Source organism: Vipera ursinii, assembly GCF_947247035.1.
Source record: "Vipera ursinii genome assembly, chromosome: 5".
In the NCBI taxonomy this organism is placed as follows: domain Eukaryota; kingdom Metazoa; phylum Chordata; class Lepidosauria; order Squamata; family Viperidae; genus Vipera; species Vipera ursinii.
Window position 1 is genome coordinate 92,284,411 of NC_139518.1, and position 12,671 is coordinate 92,297,081.

A 12,671-nucleotide genomic window follows, 5' to 3' on the forward strand; every position below is an offset into this window, starting at 1 on the left:
TAGACTAGCCAAACCCAAGTCGTATAGCTGTTCTTTGTATGTTTTAGTCTCCAGGATCATCTTAATTGTTCTCTGTTTTTTCCCCAAAGTCTCAACATCTTTTTTGTGATATGGTGACCAAAATTGGCTGCAGTATTCCAGGTGTGGTCTTACTAGGGTTTTATAAAGTGGTACTAATACTTCACGTGATCTTAATTCTATGCCTCTGTTTATACAACCCAGGATTGTATTAGCTTTTTTGGCTGCTCCTGCACATTGCTGGCGCATAGTCAAGTGATCGTCCACTAGGACTCCAAGGTCCCTCTCACAGTTACTGTTTTTAAGCCAGGTCTTGCCTAATCTGTACTTGTAGCTTTGATTTTTTTTCTACCTAAATGTAAAACTTTGCTTTTCTCCACATTGAGGCTCATTTTGTTGGATAGGGCCCATTGTTCAAGTTTGTCAAGATCTTTTTGGATCCTGAGTTTGTCTTCTGGGGTGTTGGCTACTCCTGCCAGTTTGGTGTCATCTGCAAATTTGATGTGTTCCTCTTCAATTCCCTCATCTAAGTCATTGATGAAGATATTGAAGAGTACTGGGCCTAAGACAAAACCTTGTGGTACCACACTGCTTACTTCTCTCCATGTGGATGTAGTGCCATTGAGGACTACTCCTTGAGTATGGTTTGCCAGCCAGCTACAGTTCTCTCTGGTGGTGATGTTGTCTATTCCATCTTTTTCTAGCTTACCAAGGAGTAGATTGTGGTCTACTTTATCAAATGCCTTACTGAAGTCTAAGTATACTACGTCCACAGTATTTCTCTGGTCTACTAATTTAGTCACTTTATCAAAGAATGAAATAAGATTGGTTTGGCATGATCTGTTTTTAACAAACCCGTGCTGGCTTCTAGTTATAACTTTGTTTGCTTCTAGTTGTTCGCCGATCTGTGTTTTAATTATCTTTTCTAGGATCTTCCCAGGTATGGATGTTAAATTGTTTGGTCTGAAGTTTCCTGGGTCCATTTTCCCCCCCTTTCTTGAAGATGGGGACCACATCAGCCCTTTTCCAATCCTCGGGTACTTCCCCTGTGCTCCAGGATTAGAAACTAAATAAAACAATATAAATTGTAAGATACAAGCAACAAAGTTATAGTCATAAGAAGATAAGGAAATAGCTAATAGGAAAGATGAGGAGAAGAATAATAGTAACACAGCCCTACTAGGTAGTTTGATAGTGTTTTGGGGAATTAGTTATTTATCAGTGTGATGGCATGGGGGGAAAAAAACTGTTCTCATGTCTAATTGTTTTGGCGTGCAATGCCCTATAGCTGCATCCTGATGGGAAAAGTTGAAACAGTTTATGTTCAGGATGTGAGGGGTCTGTAAATACTTTCATAGCCTTCTTTCTGGCTTGTGCAGGACACCAGTCCTCAATGGAAGGCAGGCTGCTAGCAATAGTATTTTCTGCAGTTCTAACTATCGGTTGAAGTCTCTGTCTGTCTTGTTTGGTTGCAGTGCCAAACCAGACAGATATAGAGGAGCAAATGACAGACTCCATAATTCCTTTGTAGAACTGCATCAGCAGCTCTTTGGGTGGCCTGGACTTTCTGAGTTGGCATAGGAAGAATAACTCTTTGTTGTGCTTTTTTGATGACATTTTTGATGTTAGGTGTTCATTTTAAGTCTTGAGATATTTTAGAACCTAGAAACTTGAACGTTTCTACTATTGTTACTGTGTTGTCTAGTATTGTAAGAGGTGGTAGAATAGGAGGGCTTCTCCTAAAATCGACTACCATTGCTATAGTTTTGATTGTGTTCAGTTCAAGATTGTTCCAATTGCACCGCAAGGCTAGTTGTTCAACCTCCCACTTGTATGCAGATTCGTCGTTGTCTCCAACGAGACCAATCACTGTTGTATCATCTGCAAACTTCAGTACTTTAACAGAGGGATCCTTTGAGATGCAATCATTGGTATATAGAGAGAAGTGGAGAGAGAGCACACAGCCCGGGGTGGGGGGGTGGGGGGTCTGTGCTAATTGTACAGGTATCTGATGTGATTTTGCCTAGCTTCACCTGCTGCTTCCTGTCTGTTAGAAAGCTTATGATCCACTTACACGTGTGGTCAGGCACAGCTAGCTGATTTAGTTTAGTGAGAAGAATATCTAGAAGGATAGTAAAGAATGCCGATCTGAAGTCTACAAAAAGGACCCTTGCATAGGTCTTTGGAGATTCAAGATGTTGTAGGATGTAGTGCAGAGCCATATTAACAGCATCATCTGCCGATCTATTTGCTTGGTAGGTAAATTGCAAGGGATCTAACAGTGGATCTGTGATGGTTTTCAAGTGGGCCAGTACCAACCTTTCAAACGTTTTCATAACTACGGATGTCAGAGCAACCAGTCTGTAGTTGTTCAGCTGCTTGATGGAGGCCTTCTTTGGCACTGGAATGATAGTAGAGCATTTGAAGCAAGGAGGAACATAGCACATCTCTAGTGATTTATTTCCAGAAGATGGTAGAGGACAGGAAGGCCTGGAGGAATGTTGTCCATGGGGTCGCGATGTGTCGGACACAACTTCGCAAATAACAACAACAACAACAACAACAGTGATTTATTAAAGATGCAGGTCAAGATGGAGGCCAGTTGGTCAGCACAAGCTTTCAAGCAAGAAGGAGTTACCTTGTCTGGGCCTGGTGCTTTCCCAAGCTTTTGTCTGTGAAATAGACCTTGCACATCACTAGAGGTGGGGAGGGGGCAAGGGGATGGGGTGAGTTGTAGGAGGCTTGACTGTTGCTGGTGTGTCTGAGATGGGGATGGTGGAGATGGGTGACAGTGATTTCCTCTCAAGCCTACAGTAAAACACATTTAGGTCATCTGCCAGTTGTCGATTCCCTTCAGCATGGCAAGGAGGTTTCCACGCTGAAGGGAATCATGTAAACATGTAACCGGTAGTGAATGAAGTGGTCCTTTGGGAACAGATGCCTTACGGTCAGAGTTGGCATTTATTTATTCATTGTATTTTTATCTCATCTTTATTGCTTTATAAGTAACTCAAGGTGGCAAAAGTACGTAATAGTTCTTCTCCACTTTTCATTATTTTGAGCATTTTGCAATCTCTGAGTAATTAGAAAATGTCCTTTAAAACTTAATCAGGAGCTGGTTAGCCACTTCTGAAGCAATAATGGCTGGATTAGAAATGAGATGTGGTCCCTGTAAGAGGCTGCCTCTATAATCTGCTTTTCCAAGTGGACTTTCTCTTCCTCTTAAGCATTCATTGCCATGGCTGGTTCTGAACAGCTGAAAGGATCTGAGAGGAGAAATCAGGGCTCGTGATCCTCCCGGAGAGCCACATTCCATCCGACGGTCTTGAACAGGAACCAGAGGCCCTCACAGCTATTGGCAGGAGGTCTTTTGTTGTAGGCAACATCATTCATTGTCCTGCCTTAGATACCAGCTATTAAAATGTGGGCAGTGAGCCTTGGGAACAAAGAATTTGGACAGCTGTTGTGCACTGCTGAAATGCTTCCGTTGGAGAGATGGGGAAAACCTTTGCATTCCATTTCTAGGGTGTAGAAATCCCTCATCTGTTATTTGGACAGGATGCTATTTGTCGTGCTATCTTGTACCATGTGGCCATTGGTACATATGGACCAATAAGTAGTTGCTTTGGTCCATGTACACTCAAAGTGGGACACTTTTCAGTTGGCAATCTTTTCCCGAGTCCTCCATTATTTGGTTTTGATGAATGAGTGTTTGCTCTGAAAACCTGAGCCATTTTCAAAGTTGCACAGCTTATTCAGCACAGAGGATTGGGGGTTTGGGTCACTTGCTAGAGTAGACGAAATGCAAATGATGACAATCCCAGAGTGTAGAGGAGTATGGAGTTAAGTGCAAGAACTTTTAAGTAAACCAAGAGGAGGGGGAGGAAGATCAAAATGACCCTTCTTGTGGTACCATCGTGGTTTCTTCCAGAGGTTGTAAGGAAGGTTGTCCCTGAAGCTTTAGACAAATGGCTGAAAATTATTCCTCCTATGATGGGTGCACATTTGTAAATTAAATATTCTGATTGTTTGCTTCCTGAGAAGGGCAACTGGATAACGTCTCCCTCTGTCTAACAATTTGGCCCTGACGATGATGTGACAGGTCCCTTAAATCCTTCCGAGGTAGGTAAAATGAGGACCCAGATTGTTGGGGGCGATAAGCTGACTTTGTAATAATGCCACTTGGGGGGGGGGCCCGAAAGCCCTAATAAGCAGGCATATACATAGAATGAAGGCTATTGCTAAGCACATTGATTTGTGCTTCTTAGATTGTAAGCCGCCCTGAGTCTTCGGAGAAGGGCGGGATATAAATGGGATAAAAAGAAAAAACATCTCCTTGTTCAAATCCTGTGAAAAAGCGTTGGTGAACTGAAAGTTATGGACTTGGACCAGCTGTCAGATGTGATTCTGTTTCCTTGTGATTTCTTGGCATTAGTTCTAGTCCTGCTCTGTAGAACCAGGCAAGGATGACCCTCTTCAGTTGAGTCTCTCATGGTGCAAAAATAGTGCATGGGGAACAGTGTTTATATATCAGGGCAAACAAGCAGTCGGTGGGATTCGTGCAAAAAAATGGGTGAAGCCACCAATCTTTCTCCCCCACCCCAAGGACCCCTTTTCTTTCTTTCTGATATGCGTGATACTCTCCATTCCTCTTGGCCCAGAAGATTACTGGAAGACAACAGGTAGATTTTGTCACAGCCCTGAAATATTGGTTGAAAAATGCTGAGGGATGCCTCAGATTTGGCTCATAAGATCTCAACCTCTGCTGTACCAGGACAAAACATGTCTCTGCTCCGACGTCAGCATTTGGTTTGTCTCTTGAAGTGGTTGATGCCACGGGAGTTGGTGGGATTCATTTCACAAAAGGGGAGAGCTGGATGAAGCAAGTCCAGGACCAACTCCTCTTGGCCTTTTCCCACCGTGTTCTCTGAAGAGGACACCCCTCTGTCATGCTCTTTTGCACTTGGTGAGAAAAGGCTGAAGGGGCTCCGAAGCAAAGTGAGGGGAAGGAGGTGGAGGCTTTCTTTCATTGTGACAAACGAGGAGACCAAAGCAGCTTTGAGAGAAAGCATCCCTTGATTTTCCTTTGCAGTGAAGCACCACTTGGGGAATTTGATGTGACCGATACTGTTGGGTCCCCTCTGATTAACTTTCCTCCCAGAATGGGCCATGTTTTGCGCTGTTTTCTTGCCCTTTCTCTGGGCAGCAGCCTGCAGGACTATATAACCAAACAGGCAATGGGGGTCCTTAATCCCAACAAAGGGATGCGGTGGCTCAGTGGGTTAGGACGCTGAGCTTGTCGATCAGAAGGTCATCAGTTTGACAGGTTGAATCCCGAGTGCCGTGTAACAGAGTGAGCACCTGTTACTCGTCCCAGCTTCTGCCAACCTAGCAGTTCAAAAGCACGTAAAAATGCAAGTAGAAAAATAGGGACCGCTACGGTGGGAAGGTAACAGCGTTCCGTGCGCCTTTGGTGTCTAGTCATGCCGGCCACATGACCACAGAGACCTCCTCGGACAAGCGCTGGCTCTTCGGCTTTGAAATGGAGATGAGCACCAGCCCCTAGAGTCGGAAACGACTAGCACGCATGTGCGGGGGAACCTTTACCTTTACTTTAATCCCAACAAACTGGGTTCCTCCAATACGTGAAGGTCCAATTGCATGAGTTTTTGAGATGGCCGTAGGGTTTTGAGTCTCTGCAGATGGTAATATTATCCTGGCGGTGTTGATTTTTAAACTACTTTTGCATGCTTTGTTACCATTTTATCGTAGCGTTATTAAAGGCTTTAATTACATCATTATTGTCACCTTTCCTTGCTTAGAGCAGGGGTGTCAAACTGCCGGCCCGCAGGGGCTGGATGCATCATAGTGAAACCGTGCCCACCCCATTGCCGGCAATGGCAAAAAAGTCGCTATAAGTCAAGTCATGTGATGTTGTGAGTTTGACGCCCCTGGCTTAGAGGGCGCTGGTGTTAGAAAAGAAGCTTAGAACTACTTGGAGAAGGTTGTACCTTTTATGAAGAAAAACCAGAAAACTATGCAAAATTATTGTGTAATTCTTGGGGTTTCTGAAGGTCACTGGAAAGGCTGACTGGAATCCAGGGGATCCTGTAACCCAAGATCTCTCTCTCTCTCTCTCTCTCTCTCTCTCTCTCACACACACACACACAGAGACACACACACAGACACACACACAACACACATACAGACACACACACAACACACACACAGACACACACACAGGCACACACACAACACACACAGAGACACACAGAGACACAGACAGACAGACAGACAGACAGACAGACACACACACACACACACACACACACACACACACACACACACGGTCTTTCACCACCACCATCCCTCAGCACCCAGGAGAAGGTAGGCAAAGTACCTGCATTGCGCTGGGAAGGGAGGCTAAGAAGTGGGGGCTAAGAAGTGGGTCAGATCTCCTTCAGCTGATTGAAACAGAACTTTGGAAGAGGGACATCTACCTTGATGAGGAAGGGGTGGGGCAATCTCACACACACACACACACACACACACACACACACACACACACACAAACACACAGATGGAATGACATTAATGGGCCCAGAGGAAATCGCAGTGCCTCTTGTTCCAGAGCTGAGATTTCAGCACAGTTACAGGGAGACCCAACTCTTCCACCAGATCTGATGGGAAGCAGTCCCCTCCATTTGACACAGAAAGTCCTCTTTCACTTCTCCTGAGACACTCTCTGCCTGCCTCCTAGGCAAACAGGCATAGAGGGGGGAGCTCTGGGAAGGGATGTGTGCACTTGGAGGGAAGTGTGCTCAAGCCCTCCCCCCCCCGTGTGTGTGTGTGTGTGTGTGTGTGTGTGTGTGTAAAAAATGCCCCTGCAGGCCTTCCATACCAATCTTGGTTTACCTCCCCTCATGAATATTCAAAAGCTGCAGTCGCTGAGGACTCGGGGAGCAAAAAATAGCAAGGTGAACATTAAAAAAACCCCACCGCTCTGCACCCTGGGTGGAGAAATGAAGGGGAGCCCACTCACCCACCCACCCCCCGCCTTTTGATCCTAGAAGAGAACATGGCCAGGCCATTTCCCAAGCATGGGCTGCTTCTTTGATGCCCGCATGATGGCATCTCCAGCCTCCTCCAGAGCTGTGTTGTAACCAGCATGTGCTGGAAACAGGGACCCGACAACAATGTTTGCTGTGGTGCCTCTGCAGCAAGCCGGGAAGAGTCAGCATAAAGGACGCACTGTTGATCCGGCAATGCAGGCATTGTTTCTTCCGCCAGGCAGCAGTTAGGGGTCTCCATGGTAAATCTTTCTCGCCCACCTCCTCCCTCCCTCCCTCCCTCCCTCGCCTCGCCCCCCCACCCCACCCCCACCCCGCCAACCCTTCTTTCTTGACTTCTTGCCACGGCCAGCAGTTTGATCTAAAGTAGGAGCTGCTCCATTTCCTTCTGGGTTAAGGCGCTCAGCCCGCAAAACCTGGGCGAGGGGAAAGCCGAGCAGCGTCGTCGGGATGCTTTGAGGGGCGGATTTCGGGAGCGGACCTGAGGATTACGGAGGAGCAGCCGGGCGGGAGAGAGAGAGAGAGAGAGAGCGGGGGGGGGTCTGCTCTGCGACCCTCCGGGCAGAGCCATGGGCTGCAGCAGCATAGCCGCTTCGGAGGCATCACTTAAGCCTTTCCAGCCGGTGGCCAGGTCCCCATCCTCCTTAACCCTGCTCTGCCCGTCCCCGCCGTCTTCCTCCCGGGGTTCCCGGCTTTACAGCATGGCTGCCGCCCCCTTTTCTCCAGATTCAGGTGCGGGCGGCGCTCTCCGAGGCTGAGTTGGGGAGGGTCGGTGGATGCCTCCCTGCCTCCGGCCGGCGCACTTGTCCCTGGGCTCGGCGGAGCGGCCTGCGGGTTTTCACGGCTCTTCCGTGGGAGGATCGCTCCGGAAGGGGGTCCTTCGTGCGGGATGGCTCACGCCGCCTCCCAGCTCAAGAAGAACCGAGATTTAGAACTGAACCCCGAAGAGGAGAACGAGAAAAAGAAGAAGCACAGGAAGAGGTCCAAGGATCGGAAGAAAAAGGTACCTCGGTTTGGCTTGGCCACGTCTTCCCGCGGAGGCAGGCTTTTGTTTTACTTTGCTCCCGCCGCAGCGTGAAATGTCAAGAGAGCTTTGATGCAGGGAACTTGTGATGGAGGAGGAGGAGGAGGAAGACGAGGAGGAAGAAGGCTGCCAAACGTCCCCCTGAGCCCTAACTCTGGGCCAGGGGAGAGAGGCTTTGAAAGGCAAATGGGCTGCTTTGAAGTTAGGCTGGGGTGCTGTGACAGGTCTGGGTGTCCTGTGCATTTGCTCCAGCAGATTGAAGGGCGACCTGCTTTGAAGCCCAGGTCAAAGCAGAGCAGGGATGGGGGGAGGGGTGGTGGTTACGGGTTAGATAAATCATAAATCACCTCTGCATAGATCATGGCAAAGAAGAGGGGAGAAAGGTTGATGGGGATTTCACGGCTTGCAAAGTTAGGGCTTGCTTTATGCTGAGATTTGTGGAGAACCACAACGAAAGGTTGTCCGGTTTGTCTCTGACCTGGGGCGGGGGTGGGGTGGTGTCTTCCTTTGGGAGGAGATGCCGTCTAACTCGATTGCGTTGACCAACTTTCTTTTGTCAGCTTGCCCTCATGCTAAATAGCGGAGAGGGGGTTTGCTGAGCTCCATGGGGGAAGGGATGCTGAGTGGCCCCTTCCCTTCCTGGGATGCTGTGGCACCTGGAAGGCAAGGGCCCTCCCCTCCCTTCCTCCACCAGCCCCTTGGATGCCCCCCTCCTTCACGAAGAGGCTTTGTTTCAGCTGGCCCTTTGAGAGGCTTCATGGAAGAGGCCCAAGGCTCCATTTCTCCATCATGAAATGGCTGTGAATTTTCTTAAAATGCTCCAGTGATTGTAGCTGGAAGACAGGAATGAGCTTCTGCTGCCTTCCACTATGCCTTTGTTGAGGTTCCTCAAGGAGTGCGTCCCCTAATGGTCTCTGAGCATCGAAGCCTCTCTTGCCTTAGAAGACATGATGGCTGTCAAATTTTCTCGGGGGGGGGGGGGGGGCTTCGGCTCCACTAGCAGCTTCTCATTCCTTGACCGCCTTTCTCCCACCCGTTGCTTTGCAAAGTGCAGGGCTGAGCATCATGTGAAAGCACCACAAAGCTTCTCGTGCAGGGAGACCATTAGTGGGACTGGCTACAGAGGGGTTGCAGTCGGCGGCGCAGACTGCCGCATGGAAGCCCTGAAGATCCCATCCTCTTAAAGGGACAGGCACGCGCTGTCTTTTCCAAGGGCTTCTGTGCTTTTTCTGCAAGGGTGGAACTGGTGGGAGTAAATTACAGCTTTAGAATGGTGGGTTTTCAAGCTCTTTCGCTTTGCTCCCCAGCCTCTGGTTGCTGAGGGATGAAAAGTGGAGCTGGGGCATGTTTCTAGCAAAGAGTCCTTCTTCCAAGCCATGGGAGGACTCTGAAAAGGTTGGCGATGTTTGGTGTTGCGGAGACCTGCACTGCCACATGCATTACAGTGGGAACTATCTAGACACTTCATTCAGTGGGCGTAAGCCACACCTTAGCAGGAGCAGGGTGGCTTTGGGTCTGATCCTGCTGCCTTCTTGGGGGGATAGAGAAGCATGGAGACAGAGGATAGAGAAGGCCAGGTAGTGTCTGCTCTTGGTTCAGAGATGAGCTCCACTGCTTTGCTGACAGAAATATGTTAACTGTTCAGAGATCCTGATACCTCGGAAGGGAATCACCTAGCAACGACTGGGGGCACCTGGACAGAAATACCCAGTCATCATAAATGTCACCCATTTCCTTCTTTCAATATGTGTCTTAACGGGAGACACTTTGATCCCAACCATCGGGCAATATTTATTTCCCCCCTGCCCTGCCGCAGGGTGACTTGAGCTCAAAATACTATGGGACCATTTAAAAGAACTTGGGTCTTACTGGGAAAAATGGGGCTTAACTCTGCTGCATTTGCAGGCTGGGGCAGGCTGCACATCACCTGTACTGGGGAGCTTTTGACATTCCTTGGCGCAGCACAGAAGACAGGTTTCCCTCTTTGTAAATTAGGTAACTAATTAAAAAAATGGGTTTCCTTTTCAGGAGCTTTGTTCTGGCTCTGTGCTAATGCTGGACAATGTTAGAAATACTCCTTGGAAGTTGCATTCTCCTATTGGCAAGAACTGGATTCCTGGGTGTCTGACACAACAGAGAGTGGTCCTCTCAATTTCCAGAACTGAGGAACTTCCACAGCCTTTTCAAAGCAGCCCCCCACCCAACCAGGAGATATACCCACCTTGAGTTACAGGAAGCAGTTCTGCATTCCTTACGTTTTACCATCCAGCCACGTTGATGGCTTTCAGATCCTGTTCTATTAAAAGTTAAAATCAGAGGGGATTAACTGGAGTTAAAGGGAGGTTTTCTGAGCTCGCTTGCCCAGTTCTTGCATACAAAGGAAAGAATAGTTTGCTCTTTGACTAAGGCAGGGGTAGGCAACCTCGGCTCTTTTATGACTCATGGACTTCAACTCCCAGAGTCAGCATGGCTGACTCAGGAATTCTGGGAGTTGAAGTCCATGAGTCATAAAAGAGCCGAGGTTGCCTACCCCTTGACTAAGGGAACTGTTTCTCTGATGATTCAGTATCATGTTACATAATACTCTACAAGCTAGCTCTCGCGGCCTAAACATGAGTTCCTGTCCAGCTGAGCCACTGATTAAGTCCAGAAATACTCACTCCAGCATTTGATCAATGAAAATAAGGATCTTCCAGGACTTATGGAAGGGAAAGAGTCTGAGATACCCGTGTAGATGTGATGTTTGTTTCATCGGGGTTGTGATTTTGGGTGTGCTGTTCAAGAAAGATGATTCATATCTGCAATTTAACGAACTAAGATAATTCGCAGCCATTTAGTTATTGAGGGTGTGGATCAGGCTGGGGGGATATGAATAGCTTGGAACCATCACATGGCAATGAAAATGTGTGTGTTTGTGTGTGTCTATCACAGGGGATCTTTATTTCTGAACTTGGTTACTGAAAAAGAGGCTCAAGGGGGAGGGGGGGCTCAAGCTTTGGCAAATTTTGTGATGCTTGGACCAGCTTGAGCAGCTCAGAAGCCTGAGCAGGGACAATCAGGACAGCCATTGGAGATGTCACCGTCTGAGTTCCCATGGCCACTTTGTGGGGAGAAATGTGGAGATGGCAGGGTTTCTGTCCATAGGAAGGCAGATCACAGGAGCAGGAGAACTAGACTCCCAAGTAGAACAGCTGGATTTCAGACATCTGGTCATGAGGTTGCCTGGACCAGCAAAGCTGACTTCAATCGATCAAGGAGAATATTTGTAGTTCAGGGTTGAAACGAAGGGTCCTGCGTACTCTCCAAGCTTAGTGGTTCTCTTGCAGATGGTTCGTGACCCAACTAGGATCAGTGCTGATGATGTTACCTAGTTTGGGTAATAAAATGTCTGCAAGAAAACCACCAAGCTCAGAGAGCATCAAGGACCTTTCCCCTTCTAGGGCACTAGCTCTGCAGGAGACACAGGAGCAGGGGAAACAGCACCCACGAGAGATAATTTCCAATGGTTCTGGGGTCTTGTTCAGAGACTCATGGTGGCAATGACATAATGACAAATGCTTTGAGCAGAAAGTTGGCATAAGTTTGTACTTTCAGCCGAGAGGGGAATGGCAGGCAGAATTCCTGGTGGGAAATCTGTGGCATACAGGAGGGTTTGTGGCTTCTGGACCTCTCTTCCTTTTTTACTTGACCCCCCCCCCCAAAAAAAAAACAAAGTTCTCTGCAGTTGGAGCACTGATGGCCAAGCAAGAGGTGCATTCTACGAGCCGGATCTTAAATTAAGGGCATGCCATGCAGCACTGCCTATTTTGGTGATGGACTTCTCCTCTCTGTATTCATATGGGCCCTTGCTACTTTGCCTGAGACCAGAGCAGTCCGGAATGGGACAACTTGCCACAACCAACTCACTGTGGCCAACTCGGCCGTGGCAGACATAGCAGTCAGCCTATGCAGAAACCCCATTGGTTGGTTGAGAGAGCAAAGGAACTGACTGCCCAGTTCTGCGTGTCCCTAATAGAAATGCAATTCTTAAAACACCCCTTGAAATAATCTATTTTCAGCCTACATCAGGAGCAGAAACATTTGCTAAGGGAAGGCCACGCCAAAGTATGCACAGCATGTGGGAAAACTGCACTCAAAAAGGAAGAGGAAACAGGAGGCTTTCTGGGCCAAATTGTAAGCTTTTAAAGAATGGAACAGATCCATTTATCTCCTGCAAGGTTGAAGGCCCACTTTTCATTCCACCATTCTCTCCTAGCTCTTCAAAGTTCATGACCCCCACTTACTCCAAAGGAGCCTGAGGATGCAGAGAGATGCAGGGATACTGTGAGTTCTTTATCCCCGGCCTTTCTGAGGGCTGGGCCTGATGGCCAATCCAGCATTTGGACAACAAAAAAGTCTGGGTTTTGTTCTTGGAGGATAGATTTGACATTAGCTGTTGGAGCAACAAGAAAACTATTGCAAGCTAATAACTGCCCCTTCTCCTTTGCTTTCTTTGGAGGTTTGTTCAGTCTGCTGTTGTTTGCTGATTAGATCTTGGGGGAATGTCACGAAAAATTTTG

General features: G+C 47.8%; 1 protein-coding gene across 1 annotated transcript in view; it reads left to right on the plus strand.

Moving 5' to 3' along the window:
- Window positions 1-7,872: 7,872 nt before the first annotated feature.
- Window positions 7,873-12,671, plus strand: part of ANK3 (ankyrin 3) — a 191,129-nt gene continuing 186,330 nt past the window's right edge. The window contains exon 1 of the mRNA XM_083364150.1: window positions 7,873-8,091. Within this exon, the coding sequence (XP_083220276.1) occupies window positions 7,978-8,091 (114 nt within the window). The 5' untranslated portion in view covers window positions 7,873-7,977. The remainder of the gene's footprint in view (window positions 8,092-12,671) is intronic.